Below are 16864 nucleotides of genomic sequence, written 5' to 3'. Positions count from 1 at the left end.
TCTCATTTCACTATAAAATCAATAGAAAGACGTACACAGTACAACTGGTTCCATCCATTCTTATTAGGGATTGCTGCTTTTCTCTTTTAGATGCCATTTCCCCTAATACATACCTTTACAATGTCACAGAAATCAATAGAATCTTATTTCATTCACTACTGACTCAATTTTCTTTCTATATAAACCTCTCTATTCATCAATACTTTTTTTTTAAATACATGACAGTTATGATCAGTTACTCATAGTTATTTTTGAGTATGTTATTCTAACTTTCTCATAACTTAATTTAGTCTAAAATTCACTCATTTTCTGGGATTCTATTGCTCTCACCAGCATACAGCTTTAGAAGAAGTAATTTTCGTTAGGAGCAGTCTGAATGATTCTATGATTCTATGAATAATATACTAATGGAGCACCGATAAAGTAATCAAATAGAATCATAGAATCATAGGATGGCCTGTGTTGAAAAGGACCACAATGATCATTTTGTTTCAACCCCCCTGCTATGGGCAGGGCCACCAACCACCAGACCAGGCTGCCCAGAGCCACATCCAGCCTGGCCTTGAATGCCTTCAGGGATGGGGCATCCACAACCTCCTTGGGCAACCTGTTCCAGTGTGTCACCATCCTCTGTGTGAAAAACTTCCTCCTAATACCTAACCTAAATCTCCCCTATTTCACTTTAAAACCATTCCTCCTTGTCCTATCACTATCGACCCTTGTAAACAGCCGTTCCCCCTCCTGTTCCCCCTCCTGTTTATACACTCCTTTCAAGTACTGGAAGGCCACAATGAGGTCTCCCCAGAGCCTTCTCTTCTCCAAGCTAAACAATCCCAGTTCCCTGTTGAGGTTGCTTCCCTCATAGGAGAGGTGCTCCAGCCCTCTGATCATCTTAGTGGCCCTCCACTATGTTACAAATGTTAGAAAAATTAAATGTTACAGAACTACTTAAAAAGAAGTATGTTTCGGGAAAGATGACAATTAAAAAAAAAAAAAATCAGCTTTATCAGGAGGTGTATTCTGTAAGAAGAACAAAAAGAATTATATTTTGAATGTAGTACACATGCAGGTAGAGAAAGGAAGAAGAAATCTGTGAACACAACTAAATTTGGTGTAGTGAATGCAATTTATTTAAGACAGATGAACACTTAAATCTATAATGTAAAAAAGTTCCAAAGTTACTCAAGGCCTTTAACATCGCCAGCCAGTGTGTGCCAAAGAGTACAAAAGATAACTGGAGCCTTATCCACTCCATTTGGCTACTTCTCCCAGTATTTCCATCCAGGGATTCCTCTTCCTTAGCTCTTTTTGAGCCAGAAGCTGCCATTCCCTCCCCTCACCAAAGCCACCATTTCTTCTGCTTCAGTCCTTAGCTATTCTAAACATCCTCTTTCTTCTCTGTTCAGAAACATCCATCCCCTAGCAGCTACAACAGTCTGCCAGAAAGATGCCCAGTCAAATGCTTTGGGTTCCGCTTTTTATCTGTCCTTCCTTGCTGGCTTTCTCCTTAATCTCACTGGAGTGTCTTCATATATATAATTTCACTCATTCAGCAATGTTTATCCCTAGTAACTGGAACTCATCCACGTATGTGGCTATCAAACTCAGCTGCTCTGTTTGTCTCATTACAGGCAGAACAATGTTTTTTAATCTGGTCCTGCAGACTTTAATAATTCATTGCATTTTTTTTTTTTTAAACCCAGGCTAATGAAAGTCTTCATAGCATTCGCATGTTAATTTGTGTAACAAACTGTAACAGATCAATGTGACAAACATGATGGCAGTATGAAGAGAATGAGGGTTTTCTTGACATACAGAAAACTTGGAATTCAAGCCTTCTTCTCAGTCACAATACTTATGCACAAAATGAATCCTCCATACAGCTGCCAGCCAGCCACCCCCCAGTTCCTCAGGTGCTGTTGCTGCTTCCCACGCAAGCCTGCTCTGTCACATTGCAAATACATTTAGCAGGGGTGAAGCTGAAGGAGCAAGGAACCCCTTGTTCTCTCCTCTAGCTGCTTCTCTTAGCAGAGCCAGCCCAAGCTTCCATGAATGTGTCTGGGAATCTGATCCAAAGTTAGCTCTTCCCACTCTTCTCCTTTTGAGGGCTGGTTAGTCTAAACCAATAACTTCCCAGTTCAGCTCACCATGTGACTACAGAAAGATTTGCACTGGCTAAACAGAGAGAGTGGCATATGAGCAAGAGATGGCTAAGTATTTTGGTAGCAATATTGCTCTAATTTCTTATGGAAAGATGACCATACTTCATCACTCATATGATATGCACAGCAGAGCTTCATCTTCCACACAGCTGCCATCTTAAGGATGTTAAGTCAGGGAAAATGGATCTCCACGCAGGACACCTAGCTACCATAAAAGGGAGAATATATTTTGTACAGATTTCAGCAGCAGTGGCCAGACTGCATCCACTAACATGAGGAGGTAGCTCACCTACCTCCTCTTTATCCCTCTACGCTAACCTGCAGCCTGCAAGCCAGAACACGAAGATATATGAGTCTATGCTATGGCTAAAGCTCAGGTATCATGCCATGCACTCTGCAGCACACCTTCACAAAGAAGAGGCGTACCACAAACGATACCTTGTTATATCAGCTAATCTCAGCAATTTCGTTCCCCAGCCTAAAATGCTTGCATTGTCATCAGCCTGCTCCACATACAGCAGTGTGTGGCAATATAGTCATTCACTACACACAACTCAGCAGAAGGATGATTCCACCAAAAGATCATGGCAAGGAAAATCAGCATGTGACACTCGAGTTCCTCACTCAGTGCCTTTCCTGTGGGACCACGAGAGCTGCCTGCCAATTTTCACTTTGCCACAAGGGGAACGATGCACCCCCGTATCCCACCTGACATCAACAGCCCAGTGCAGACCTAAGGGCCAGCTGCAGCTTGCGTGTGAAACCTGTATGGTATGCCACAATGCCAACTGCAAAACTCCTAGTATTTCCCAATTCTTAGTGCATTATGCCACAGAATCATAGATTGGGCTAGGTTAGAGGGGACCTTCAAGATGATTTAGTTTCAACTCCAACCCATTTCTCTGCAGACATGTAACCACATAAAAAAGGGATAAAAACTCCAGAGTGGGATTAAAATATAAGTAGGATAGCTCTTAAAAAACATAACTGAGGTTCAATTTATCCTAGCATGTGGCCAGGGAGCATCACCCCAGCCTAATGGCTGACAGACATGGCCACAAGCCAAGTCTCTGTGACCTGGCCTGCAGCAGCCAGGCCTGATCCTAAGCCTAGTCACAACAAGGAAAATCATCCCAATGAACTCACCAAGCACTGGCACAGGCGTATGCAAACTCCTCCACTTCTTTCAAACCCTCATGACAATGATGAAGAGCTAAAATAACTTCTGTTTACATCAACATCTCAAGCAGATACTCATAATCACCTATTGCAGCATTAATTTTTTTAAAATTATTTTTAGACTTAATAATTGTTTGAGTTTGAAGGGACCATTAAAGGCCATCTAGTTCAACCTCCCTGCAATGAACAGGGACACCTACAGCTCAGTCAGGTTGCTGAGAGTCTCGTCCAGTCTGACCCTGAGTGTCTCCAGGGATGGGGCACCCACCATCTCTTTGGGCAGCCTGTGCCAGTGCCTCACTATCCTTAGTGTAAAATACTTCTTCCTTATATCCAGTCTAAACGTCCCATAATTTAAATGACAATTTATTTATAAACATGTTTCTCACTTGTACAATGAAGCCATATCTTCAAATTCTCAGTCCTCAAATGAGGTCTGTACAGGATTAAACACATTTCATCTGCAGGTTCACTTCCCTCCGCACTGTGGTATCTGTAGCACTGCATTTCTGTCCCGCCCACCTGCCTCGGTGCTTTTCTCATGAAAATGAAGGCGTCTCGGGGTTTGCTTCTAATTGCTCGCTACGGCTTTAACAAATTAGCCATCCAGAGCAAAAGTAACCGTGGAATCCTTCAAGCTACCTGTCAGCGAAGCCACGCGCTTCTCTGCTGAACATCACCTCGCTGAAGGCAGCAATCTGTAAGGCTTACAGAGATGATTTGTTGGTTGTTTCTTTAAATGGCATGACAGATAAGCCATCTGGCAAAGGGAAACGCGGCTCCCCGCTTGCAGGTACCAAGGAAACCGCCCTCGCTTTCCTTCTCCTCAGTAAAAGCCGTCCCCAGTGCGCGGTACTTACGGCATCGACTCTGCCGGCCAACAGCACGACCTCCAGCAGCACCAGCAGAAGCCCCACGTCCCTGCGGGAGAGGTGGACAAACTCAATGCTGGTCAAAGCGAGTAAAACACAAGCACGTGATAAATCCCGCAGCAAAAGGTGAATACGACTTTAAAAAAGTTGCAGTTACTTACTGACAAACAAAAACACGCGAGCCGGGAAGCGGCGAGAGGTCCATGTCGACTCCTTCCCAGCCGGGGGGCTCGGCTCAGGGCTCGCTGGCTCCGTGCGGCCGTCCCTGCGAAGCAGAGCAGAGCACAGCCCGCATGTAGCCCCGGACTCGGGGAGCGGCCCCTCCGCAGCCACGGGACGGCGGAGCCCGCGCCCCCGGCCCCTCCGCACCCGCTCCGCACCGCAGCCCGCGGCTCTCCGTGCCCTCCCGGGCGGTCGCGGCGGTGCGGGGCGTGGGAGCGCCGAGCCTCCCCCCGCCCCCCCGCACTCACCCGCGGCGGGAGGAAGAGGAATAAGAATCTCGGCCGGCGTAGAGGGAGCGCCGTTGCACCCTCCCAGGGTCCCCGCCCGCCCGCCCGCGGGGAGGAGGGGGCTGCCGCCGCCCATCGGTCGCTCGGCCCCGAGGCATTGCAGGCGCCGCGGACGGCACGGAGGGGAGAGGCGTGCATGTGGGACCGGTCCCGAGGAGCCCCCACGCCGCGCTGAGCCGCCGGCGCCCCGCCGCCCAGGGACCGACGGAGCAGCGCGGTGCGCGGTAACATGTGGCTGTGGCTGGGCTTCGGGCTGCTGCTGAGCGCCGAGCTCAGCGCCGTGTCTGCCGCGGTGAGTACGCGGGAGCTGCCCCGGGCGCGGGACGGGGCGGAGGATTCGCGTGGGCAGGGAGCAGCGCGCTCCGGTCCCTCCGCTGCGCCCGTGTAAGAGGGGAGCGGGGCTGCCAGCTGGGCTCTGCCTCGCAGCGGAGCTGTGCGTGGGGCTCCGACCGCCCCCCCGGGTTCGGGTCCTCGGGCAGCACCCCGGGTTGGGAGGGGAGGGGGGCTGTGCCAGGCGGGGCTTTCGGCTGCCAGCGCATCTCCGAGGGAAAACGAAGCAAAACAAAGCTACAAGTTAAGCTTTTGTAGGGGAAAGAAAAAAGAAGGGTTTGGCTGCGTGAGTTCAAAGCGTCGTGCTCGCTGCCTTTTAAGCCCCGTGATGGGCAGCCGACTGGAGGCCAAAGAAAGGATTCTGATGTTAATGATTAAGTTCAGCTTTGCACCTTTCCCGACAGAGAGAAATTCGTCCACGGACATGTAAAATCGAAACGTGCAGGGAGCCTGAACGTTTTGCTAAGGGAGCTAATTTTATCCCTGAGATACTGGCTAACCGCTGTCTTTAAGTTAAAGGACCGTTTCCCGGTACTCCCGAAGTATTTGTGCAGTTCCTCGGACCTTCAATCTCCTAAGCAAAGGCAGTTGACATCGTGGTGTGAACTAGGTCATCTTTCCGTGTCTCTGGTTTCTTGCACTGGGCAGATTGACGCTGTAGTAGTGAAATTTAGAGGGGCAGAAAACTTGTCTGGACGAGGGCAGATGGATTTCTGTCACATTTCCTGCCTTAAATGTAAGATCTGGAACTTTAAGTAGTGAAGGATGTACCAGAGAGGGTCGTTTTAAACTTTTTCTGCTGAAAGTAAGTTCTATATTGAATTGCTTTCCCTGCGTGACCATGGGGATGGTATCTGTGCCTTGGATCAGCTGAAGTAAGAAGTGCACTGAACTCCTGTTGCTGATACTATCAAGCTCACTGTAGTGGCAGTAAATCACTTGGTGATGCACCTTTTGGATGACTCACCCCTCTTTTGGTGTTAAACTGTCATCCTTTTGGGATATAATTAATTTTAATTAATTAAAATGTTTAGAGGTAAGTCATTCATGTTTGAATTCTGAGTTTGGTACTTCTTGAGGTGTGTCTATTAGTGACACACGTTCCCACCTTGTGCAGTTCATGAAGTCATTGGGTAAACCACGGCTGTCAGAGGCAGAGAACTGTGAGGAAGATGTGCACATCAAAAAAAGATGGAAACTTTAATGTCAGCTGTACCACCTCAGGTCTTCACTAGCAGCTCAGAAGAAAATGTTTTTAAATTGTCTCATGTATGCTGGATAAATTGTATTACAGTGAAGAACCCTTAAGGTAACCTGGAGCTTAGTTACACTGTGGAGTTAACACATGCTTAACTCTTTCTGTTGTTACGCTGGCTGCAGATTGTTCCCTGTCATTGACACTAACCAAATATGTCAAGGAAGCCGAGCTCCTTGCTGTTCTATTGCCATAGACAAGCTTTCGTGCCCAACACAGCTAGTCACTGCCCACCTGACAGATCTTCCTCCTGCTTTCAGAGTGCTGACCCAATCTCATCTTGTCCCCAGCAAATGTTGCTGCTCTCTTGCTCTGTTTGCATGTGAGCAGTGTTCAAGGATGGCTGCGTGGTAGGCAAGGTTGCATGCAGTGCTGGTTGCAATAGGCTCAATGAAGCAGCTGTTTCTCTCTTACAAAGATGTGATGCTGGTTCTTTCCTGCCCCCAAACATTTTGTATCAACAAGATGAAGAAATAATCATATTTGTGCAACTCCTTTCTTATCATACCTGTACTGTGGCCTTTTTCACAGAGTAACTAAGATTGAAGGCACCTTGGAGAACATCTCATCCAACCCCTTGCTCAGACTAGGCTGCCTAGGGCCGTGAGCATCTCCACAAATGTGGACTGCATAACCTCTCTGTGCAGCCTGTCCCAGTGCTTGGTCACCTTCACAGTAGAAATTTTTCTTTGTGTGTTCTCATCACGGTGCTGCAGGAGAAGCTGACTGTTAGCTTGTGACTAGTGAGTGACTAGCTGGGACTTGAAGTTTCATCTGTGAAAGCAGACATAACAGAAGCAGCTTGTGCACTGTTGTGTGTAGGGGTTCTGCATAGTAACAGGGCCGACAGTAAAAATTTTTTTATTGCTGACATATTCATGATTAAATACATAGAAGGAGATTTGGAAGGTCTGCTTCATGGAGGCATTTGGTGCAGCAAAGCCAGCATAGAGCTGGCTGCTGCTAAGATCACATGCCTAGTACAGGGCAGGGACCTTGCCAGGGCATAATATGGCACTATAAAGTGCACCCAGGTGTGGCACTGGAAGCTCATTATTATACGTTGATTAATTATAATTGAAATATTAATTATAGCCAATTTGAGCTTTTGTACTGTTCTGTATTTTTCTCAGGAGGTTCATTTTCAAATTGTAAGGAGGGAAGGGAAGAAGACGGGGCACCAGATTACAGATTTTCAGGTCAGGCTGAGAGACTGCTCTTACATAGTGGTTACAGAAGAAAGTTGTTTTGATGGATCTCTGCGGGGGCTCTCATTTCTGACACTCTTCAAGCTGCCGTTTCCTTTGGAGAAAGTCTATTTCCTAACATTCATACTGTTTGATTGAGAGATGACAATGCCATGGAAATCCTGCTTTCGTGTCTTGATACCCTCTCCACACCACTGCAGATGCATTCTGTGTGTTTTCCAAAATGAAGCAAGATCTTCTGGCTGTGTTTAAACACCAGGGCAGATCACTCAGGCCACAAGTGGGCTGGGTGCCAGCAGGAGGCCAGGAGACACTCGGCCCCATGTAGGCCCTGTCTGGGGTATGTGCCCAGCGTTGGCTGGGCTGGGCCTGCGCTGCTCTATGCCCTCAGTTGTGTGACACCCACAATTCTAGGCCGAAAGCACAAAAATCTAACCAATAACTATTGTTCCTGACTAGTCTAGATGACATTTCTGTTCTTTTTTTTTTTTTGTTAGAAAATGGTTTATTGAGATGAAGAAGTACAGGGCAGGTAAACCAAAGGCAGATAAAAGAAGTGACTAAAGAAGGTTGCATGACTGGCGGAGGTACATGTGGGTACATGTGTGCCTTTGCCAGTGAAATCAGTCTAGGTCAGACACCTGCCTTCTGCTGCTGTGTTTTCCTAGGGTTGAAACTGCTTTTGGTGCTGAGAAACTCAGTTCACCTGTTCCTCTAGGCCATTTGACACCCTTGTTCCCAAATATTCTTAAGGGGTGGTCTTGTCATCTCTACGAGCACATCTAACAAACTCTGACAAATTTTAGTTCAGTGACTTGTAGGAAGGGGTGTGAGACCTGGGGTGACTGACTATGTACTTCAGAGAGACACGAGAGCATGCATAGGATGGTGGCTATAGGAGGTAGGGATATCTTCTTCCCTTCCCCTGTGATTCCTAGTGTAGCCTGTTGCTTTGTGGTGATAGGAGCTGCACTTGCCCCAGAGGTGGGAGAGATGCTGAACCCTGGTTGCTGCTGTTTGAGCCCTGCCAGCTGAGCAGGCTGCGGCCAAGATTGCCTCCCGTGACTCGTCTTCAATGGCCCCATTCCTACAGCCAGCTGTTCAGTGTCAGCGTGTGCAAGCGCATTTCTGGACCGGCATCCCAAGTAGCATGGTTCTCAATTCTGTGCTAAATATTTTCAGAAATAGTGCAGGGTTTCATCACTGCTCATCTGCTTAGCCTATGTAATCCTCGGATGAAGTTAGATTATATTGCATCTGAGGTTATGCTGGATGTATATACTGTCAGTTGCCATGATCACACAAGGAAATGTAGGATAACTATCGCAGGCAGCTAAGACAATTGTTTAAAATGTCAGTAACCATTTGTAGGGATATGCTTATGAATATTGTTCTTTTTATAGGACTAGACTAAACAAAGGAAGATTCAACAACCTCAACATGAGAATAAATTGACTTCGTCAGTGTTTAACAGCTACGTAGTGCTCCCTTCCCAGAAATTCTGTTGACTTTCCCATTACAAATGCATATGGCACCTTGAAAAATTTGTTCAGAGGGGGAAATTTGGGCATGGGCTATAACCTGACCAATTCAGCAACCAGTACAGATAAGGAACAACTGAACAGATGAAGCACTTTTGCAGTTCAGCAATGTTGTGGGAAGATAAATTTTAACTTCCCTGGGTTGTGACTGGCTAGAAATATTCTTGGTAATTTAATACATCAGAAAAGTATGTGGCATTAGCCCTCTAAGAGTCTTTATATAGCAGTGTATTGGACAATGTGGACATAAAATAGAGACCAAATTAAAACACTGTCAATATATAACAGTTACTATCATTGTGTCATTCTAATCTGAAGTGACTTGTAGTAAAGGAAAAGGAAAAGCTTTACTCTATAAAGAAAATAAATAGACAATAGAAAACCCCTCTGCCTGCTGTTGCTCTCTGGTATGTATAAACAGATAAAGGATGATGAAAAGATTTGATCAGAAAAAGAGGTGTCAATTTCAGCTTTAAGTTTCTATTTAGTATTGAGAAAAATACATGTATACAACTAAACAGTGTTGAGTAAGTATTTCTAGGATGAAAAAGATGACTATTTAAGCTTAATTTATCTCTGAGATAATATCTTGCAAGGAGTAGAACTTAGATAATCTTTCTAAAGTGAAAAAAGAGGTGCAGAAGTGTGTATTTAAAAGCACCTTTTATGTCTGCTATACTCCATTCTGCACTAGATTCACCTTTTATTGCTTTGATTGATCCTGTATCTCAACTGGGTGTGTCACAGTACACATCTCACAGCCTGTATCCCATTTTGTCAGCCTCAATTGCATTTCCAACATGGGCAAAACCCACAGCAAGCCTTAAGGTGGCATTAAATCTTTTGAGATTACATGGTTCTGTGATGGTGGTAGGAAATACTACTGATCCTGGATATATATATATATATATATATATATATATATATATATATATATATATATATATATATATATATTCTTTTTTTTTTTTTTTTGTAACATTAATGCACTATTACTTGTCCAAGGTGCTGCTGTGTGCAGCAAGCAACAGGTGCTGGGGGAAGCTGGAGACTGGGAATCCACTTGGATGGAGATGGAGATGAGTCAGCCTGGCTTTACAGCCCACAGAAGTAGTTGTGGTTTACTTATTTATTTATTTTTGTACAGAGTGCCTTACAAAAATTTAATAGAAAAGGCATGACTAAAGATGAAATGAGAGAAGCCAGGAAAAACCAGGAAAGAGATGGTTTTTTTTTCTTTTTTTTTTCTTTTTTTTTTTTTTTCCCCTTCAACTGTCTTCATGTATATAGAATCCTTATAAAGGATCCTGTCTACACATGCTGTCTGAAATACATGGCATAAGATTTTATGATGCTGTGAGAAACTAATCCATAGTGAGTGTAGCTGTGTTTTTAAGTTATTCAACTTGTTTTATAGAATGTTATGTATGCTGTGTTTTTTTTGGGTGGGTCCATCCAAGAGAAGAACTAAACATCCTCTGTTCCCCTCCTTTCCTCTGCCATTTCTTTCTGTGCACAGTGCTGCTGCCTTCAACCTTCAGTGCTGCTTCTGCTGGCAGTCAGCCCCTTGCAGGGTCTGAGGAAGGGTGTGCATTATCAGCAGAACAATGTAGTGCACAAAACACAAAGTGCTGTCAAGTGCACAGAGTAAACACATTGCAAAGTTGTAATTCATTTTCTTTCATCTTTTTGTGGCTTTCATCTGCTAGTAATAGTGACAGACAGCATTTTTGAGACGAAGGTGCTTCTGCTTTGGCAGGGGGGTTGGACTCAATGATCTCTGGAGGTCCCTTCCAACCCCTATGATTCTGTGATTCTGTGTAGATGGCTGAGAAGGAGCTGGCAGAATAAATGATCAAAGTTATGAAATAAATACAATGATTAAATTAATAGACAAGTATTAGTAGGATCAATGATAATATTTTAATTAAAAGCCTGGTGGGTTAGATCTTTGGTGGGTTTAGAAGAGCTAACAGCCTTTTACAGACAAAGGATGGCAGAAAATATCAATTGTTCTATCTGTAAAACAGAATTATTTGAATCTTCTTGAAGAATATTTCAGTCTCTACTACTGGGAAGCAGAAATACATTTCTAGGTAAAGTTTTAGGTATTAAACCACCGCAGTGGAGAGCTCTATCCAGCTGTTAAAGAGATGACAGAAGAGATGTGCTGAAAAGCTTGGGTTTTGAGACTCTGTATTTCATCTCTGTGTTGAGATATGATGAAAACCACAAATTAGTTCTGGATATTGAATTTCTTTGAAAGCTGCCAGAAGTCTAGTGATGTTCTCTTGCATTTGCTAGAGGAAAATGGCCTGGGGTGGCTAACATTGCATCTCTGAGAATGAAGCCATTTCTGAAAAAACAAGTGTCTAGCTTTTTCTCTGTCCCTGTTTCTTTCCCAGCTGATGGGGAGTTTATAATAATAATCTCTCTGGCTACATGGAAGCTTTGTGGTTTCACCAGCAGAATAGCCTGGCTTCCTAGCCAAGGTATATCTTGTACATCTTTTTCTATATAAGGATGTTGCATTTTCACTGCGGTATGAACCTGATAGAGTATTTCTGGGTGGGTTAGTGGATGGATATCTTCTAATTCATATGACAGAGTGAGAATGACTTTTTAAAAATTATTTATCTTGCTGTGTATTTCTTCAAATGATGTTTCACTTGTAGCTAAGGAATAAAACAAATTAGCCCCCTTTCACTGAATAGCTATGTGCTGACAGTGTATTCTGAGTCTTTTCGACTTGCTAGTCCAGTTGTGTATGTAGTGGAAGAAAACATCTAGTCTGCTGAAGACTTCTGTTGAAATACTTGATAATCTAAAGGCATTTAAACTAATTCTAAGATTGTAATGAAACCCAAATAAGTCTGAAAAGATACACTGACATGGACTTATGGGGCGGGGCCTTAACAAATTAGAACAAAAGTATGAAGAAAAATTAATGGTTTGTATTCATGCTGAACATACTAAGGGAAAAATAAGCTAAGCGAGGTTGACTCAAACATTCCAGGAATTTTCATATTGGGCTTGAAGTTCTGTCCCTTTTATGGCAATGACAAGTCTGTTATCTGCTAGTAGAGTAAAAAAAGAATAATTTTGGCTGCCATAAGTTAGAAGGCCTCTGCAAGCAGTATTCAGGACCAAAACTACAAGACATTTTAGCTGTAGATGCTCAAACACATGTGTTTTTAAGAGCTGGCATGAACAGGTGAGGAAGACTAAAATTATGAAAATACTTTGAGTAATTTATCTTTCTTTTTAACTGAAACTACCATCTTTTTTTTTTTTTTTAGCAGAAGTGTATTAACTGTATATTTGTTAATTACTAATTGATTTTTTAAATTAACATGGAAATGTTTAGAGAAAACTGGGGAATAGCAAGAGGTAAAAATGAAAATGAGAAGAAAATAAAAAGCTCAAATTTATCCTAGGAAGTATGTGGTCTTATCCTGTGTTAAAAAAACTACAGTAATTGTGAGGAGTTAAGGCTGCGTGACTGATCCCAGCGAGCAAGAGAAGAAACCAGGGTAAAAAACCTCCCAGAAGCCAAGGGTCAGAAAAGATTGTCAAAAACTGGAATTAAAAAAAAAAAAAAAAAGGAAGGGGAAAGGACTAAGTGCTATAGCCACAGACTTTGTTTTGGTCAGGCTGGAGATCAGCTGTGGGAGCAGAGTCTGGCTCCAGGCCCCTGTCACCAGCTGCAGGGTCCCCCGCTGGTTGTCCCTGGCTGAATGAAGTTCTGACCATTGCTGGCATATTCCACTGGGAAAAGGCTCACGTGTGGGTTCTGGTGATGTCAATTCTTATATGACGTAATTTTCTGTCTGTGCTTATTGCTATTTTAAAATTTTCTTCCCATTATGGACCTTGGTATTATAGCAAATGCTGTACTGATGCCTAATGTCTTTGGGTTAAAAAATATCTTGGCTTGTACCCTTGAGAACACCAAACTCATTCAAATCATGCAGCAAAACATGTCCATCTTCTGGGGACATGCCTTTGAAAATGTGCTCTGATTCACACTGGTCAGACAAATAATGAATGCTGATTTTGATGCATTTTCCAGGAATGATGTGTCTTGTCGGGAAAGAGCTTGTGATCTGGAATAAACTGGAAGTTTCATGAGCACAGAAAAGCTCAGAGTGGTAATGCATGAGACAGTTGGTAGCTTGGCTGTGATGCTAATTATATCATCTTCCATTGAATTAATCTTTAGCATAGCTGAAGTTGCTAAGGATGTGGAATAATTTTTTACTTGTGTATCAAAGAGACCAAAGAAGATGATTTTGACAGGGCGGAGTGAGAAAGCTGCATAGGTCAAAGATGAGGAAGATTTTATCTGGTCTGTAGGGCCCATAAGTAATTCTTTGCCTTTGTAAATCTGCATTGATGGAACAGGTTGAAGTCTAAAAGTTTATGAGCAAAACGTGAAAAGTGCTGGATGTCCCCCTTTGTGCTTGCTGGGATGTTTTCTGTTGTTGCAATGCTAATATGCGATTACATGGAATGGGTCTGCACATGGCACAGTGTATATTTACACTGTCCAAATGAAATGCAGGAAAATGATACGGGGAGGTGCATATGTGGTTATGTCATGTCTTGTCTTGTTTGTGATAATGCCCTTAAATTTCTAGTAAATGTGGTTCAGCTGTCTAGAGGACTATTTCACGGTTCTAAATCTGAAGATACATAAATCATATCAAATCAGTCACAAAGAAAGAAAATTAGTTCTTGGTGAAGTTTCACATGCACGTAGCATTGCTAAAAAGAGCTAAATTATGTGATGCATTTAAAACAGAAGCATCTTATATGAGCTTTTCTGTGTCTGAAGACGACTAATGAAGTTTTAGAGTTTTATTTAAAATGTAGAGCTTGGTTATAGCAAAGCTAGTTAAAGAAATTTGTAATTTGTAATTGTGATCTGTTTCTCGTAATTATTATTTTCTGTGTTGGAAAGTGTGAAGTGCAGAATTCCTATTCTTAGATTTATAGTATTAAATTGAGGCTGCCAATGAAGCATTTTTTAAATCTGAATTGTAGTGAATTATGATGTATCTTTATGATTAACCAGTGTTATATTCATCACTGGTGATGGCCAGCTCTACATGCTTCTCTCTGACAGCCCAATGTCAAGTGAGATGAGTGATGGAGCAGTTGTTTGCTCAGTCATCTGATTAGATTTGGTACTTCAAAATAGTATATTTGAAGTTTCAACATTTGATAAGCTGCCGGAATTATCTAGTGATCATTTTCTTAAGTGTAGAATTGGATCTGTCATGAAAAACCTGATCTGTAGAGTCTTTAAACTGGCTATGTGCATGCATGTATTTGGAGAGGTGAAGGGATGGGCTGTAAGAGTCGAGGCACTGCCCATTGTGGCAAAATGCTGTGATAGCAGCTAGGCAGAGGAATATTTCACAAAGCATTGGCTCATTGAGATCAGTTGCCACCCTTAGTTGTCTACCAGTTGTGCTGTGTCCCCCAGGAGGCTGACATTTTGTCTTCTCCTCACACTGGCCAGGCTGGAAGCATCACCAGTTTTTCCTTTCCTGCTTTCTCCTGTGTGCAAAGCCTTGGAGGTGAAACAACAGCACCATTTGCTTCATGATGGCCACAGACAGCTGCATGTTGAAGCAGGAGCATGATCCAGCTCTGTCACTAGAATAAAAAGGAGTTCCATCCTTTTGGCTGTTTGAGGATAATTTGGTTTCAGCAGATTTCCTGAGGGGAGAAAAAGAGACTGATCGGGTTGCTTTTACTGTTCCCTTACAGATGGTGTTACCCTATTCTGTAGACTTCAATTCAACGATTGTATCAGTCAATCCGTTTTTTTTCTTTCTCATGTTTATTTAGATGTTGGAATTTAGTGGTGATTGGCTGATGGCTTCTTAAAAAATAAATCAGTTAAAATACAGCAAGTGAAAATACATACTGTGATCTAATATCAGGAAACCATTAAAGATCACTGGATGTGTTGACAGCTGAGAAGCTAGCTAGGTAGTGATGAAGGTAAATTAGCTCTAAGCTGCGTAATCAAAGAGATAGGTTGGGTTTTTTTTTTTTTTTTAATAATAAAGACACATCAGTAGAGAGACATCTTCCAAAATATCACTGATGGTATACAAGGGAACAGCTTTTCCATAGTGTTCATTTTAAACTAAGTTCATTTCATATTAAGTGAACAGTGGAAAGGACCACTAGAGCAGATCTTTTAGTCCTGAGCTGTTTTCAAAGAAATGGGAATAAGAATGGGAGGTTGTCTGAAACCCTAAAGTTATGTGGCTGTGCCCAGCTGATGTAGTGTTTCTTCTTAAAGAGCTATGACCAGCTAATACAGATTACGTTGTGTAGAATCCCTGTGGAATGCATAAATGCACGTATTTTGGGGAAGATAATCCTGAAATGCTTCAGAATAAAAGATCCCCTTACTTTTTATGGTTTTGTTTCTCAGGCCTTATTTAGAAATCCTAGAAAGGAAAATTCTTCAGAAAAATTGAGAAGAAATTTATATTATATATTATTCTCAGAATAGGCAGTAAAGTAATCGCTACAGCAATATGAAAATGTTATCACTGTACTTTTATTTATTGGAATTCTCTCTACAGTTATAAATAGTATGAATAAACAACTTCATCTTGGAACCTGCAATATCAGCCAGGCAGAATGCCTGTGCACTGCAGTCTGTATTAGTCTTGTGCTGCACAGTCACACCTGTATGTTGGCATATAATATTACTTGACTAAGACGTTTTTCACCAGAAGCATCTCTTTTATTTTTATTATTGAATGAAGTACCTGTGCACATCCTAGTTTCTGAAAGCTTCTTTTTTGTTGTTGTTTACAAACTAATGATACCGGTACTTTCTCTCTTTCATGTTTTTTTGTTTTTTTTTTCCTAAATATATTTTATATATATATCGTTGATGCCTACTAGCAGAAGTACCTCTTCACAGAATCCCTTCAATATTTGATACAACAGTCAAAAGTATTTTATACTTATTTTTGTGCAATCATATCTAGCATGGCTAAATTCTTCTTAAGAATCCATTTGCCAACAGCTCTAAGTACTACAGCCTGTCTTGAAGGATCTGCCCAAAGATGACATCATTTTGTTGCTGGTGTGAGAGGATGCTACAGCCAGCATCCAGTATCCATACACCTGTGGCTGTCTTCATCCTTTAAAGAACTCCATTCCCTTTTATGCCACAGCCTGTTCCTGCTTCCCCGTGTCTCACTTTCCTAAAAGCAAAGTAAGAGTAGCAGAACTTGATATTCAGAATAGAACTCGATATTCAGAATAGGATACAAGTCTGCTGTTGTAGGTATTATACAAAGCCTGAAAGCGTATAATAAAAACTAATTTTATCAAGTTTGATGATTAATTTTTCAGTGTTATCAGATTCAGGAATAAAAGTCATGCATACCCCAAAATCTTTCTATTCACACCCATTGCTTATCATGTAACTTTGGGTTTTCTAGCAGTTTGCTGCATTGGCCTTTGCTGTTCTCATTTTTAGGTATTTCTACAGCAAATGCAGAGACAAAAACTTTATTTGAAAAGATTAAACATATGAATGAGAAAAAATAGGTGAAAAAGGGGAATTTTAAAAGAGAATTCAAGATACCACACCAGATTAGCTGTGGATTTCCAGCTGAAGCTTTATTTTAGCTACTTCTCTGTGATCCTCTTTAAGAACAAATTTGTTCCTAACTTAATTGTTTCTGCTTAGAACCCTAAACATAAAAGTCTTTCTTTTTTTTCTTTTTTCCTACAAAAAAAAAGGGGAAGTATTCACAGAATTA

General features: G+C 42.3%; 2 protein-coding genes across 4 annotated transcripts in view; one reads left to right on the top strand and one right to left on the bottom strand.

The window, feature by feature from the left end:
• Positions 1 to 4800, bottom strand: part of COL4A2 (collagen type IV alpha 2 chain) — a 144698-nt gene extending 139898 nt beyond the window's left edge. Inside the window, exons 1-3 of one of the 3 annotated variants that reach the window (XM_090128690.1) lie at positions 4684 to 4800; positions 4375 to 4478; positions 4202 to 4262 (exon numbers count right to left, since the gene is read on the bottom strand). In XM_090128690.1, coding sequence (XP_089984816.1) covers positions 4202 to 4262; positions 4375 to 4418 — 105 coding nt within the window. In that variant the 5' untranslated portion in view covers positions 4419 to 4478; positions 4684 to 4800. The other 2 variants (XM_090128698.1, XM_090128706.1) reach the window with 2 other exon arrangements.
• A 6-nt stretch (positions 4801 to 4806) lies between these two features.
• The window catches only part of COL4A1 (collagen type IV alpha 1 chain), a 111996-nt gene continuing 99938 nt past the window's right edge, over positions 4807 to 16864 (top strand). Inside the window, exon 1 of the mRNA XM_031613763.2 lies at positions 4807 to 5014. Coding sequence (XP_031469623.2) covers positions 4952 to 5014 — 63 coding nt within the window. The 5' untranslated portion in view covers positions 4807 to 4951. The remainder of the gene's footprint in view (positions 5015 to 16864) is intronic.

The sequence above is a fragment of the Phasianus colchicus genome, chromosome 1, assembly GCF_987193195.1.
Source record: "Phasianus colchicus chromosome 1, bPhaCol1.hap1.1, whole genome shotgun sequence".
Classification (NCBI taxonomy): Eukaryota; Metazoa; Chordata; class Aves; order Galliformes; family Phasianidae; genus Phasianus; species Phasianus colchicus.
This window is presented reverse-complemented; position numbering and strand designations above follow the sequence as displayed.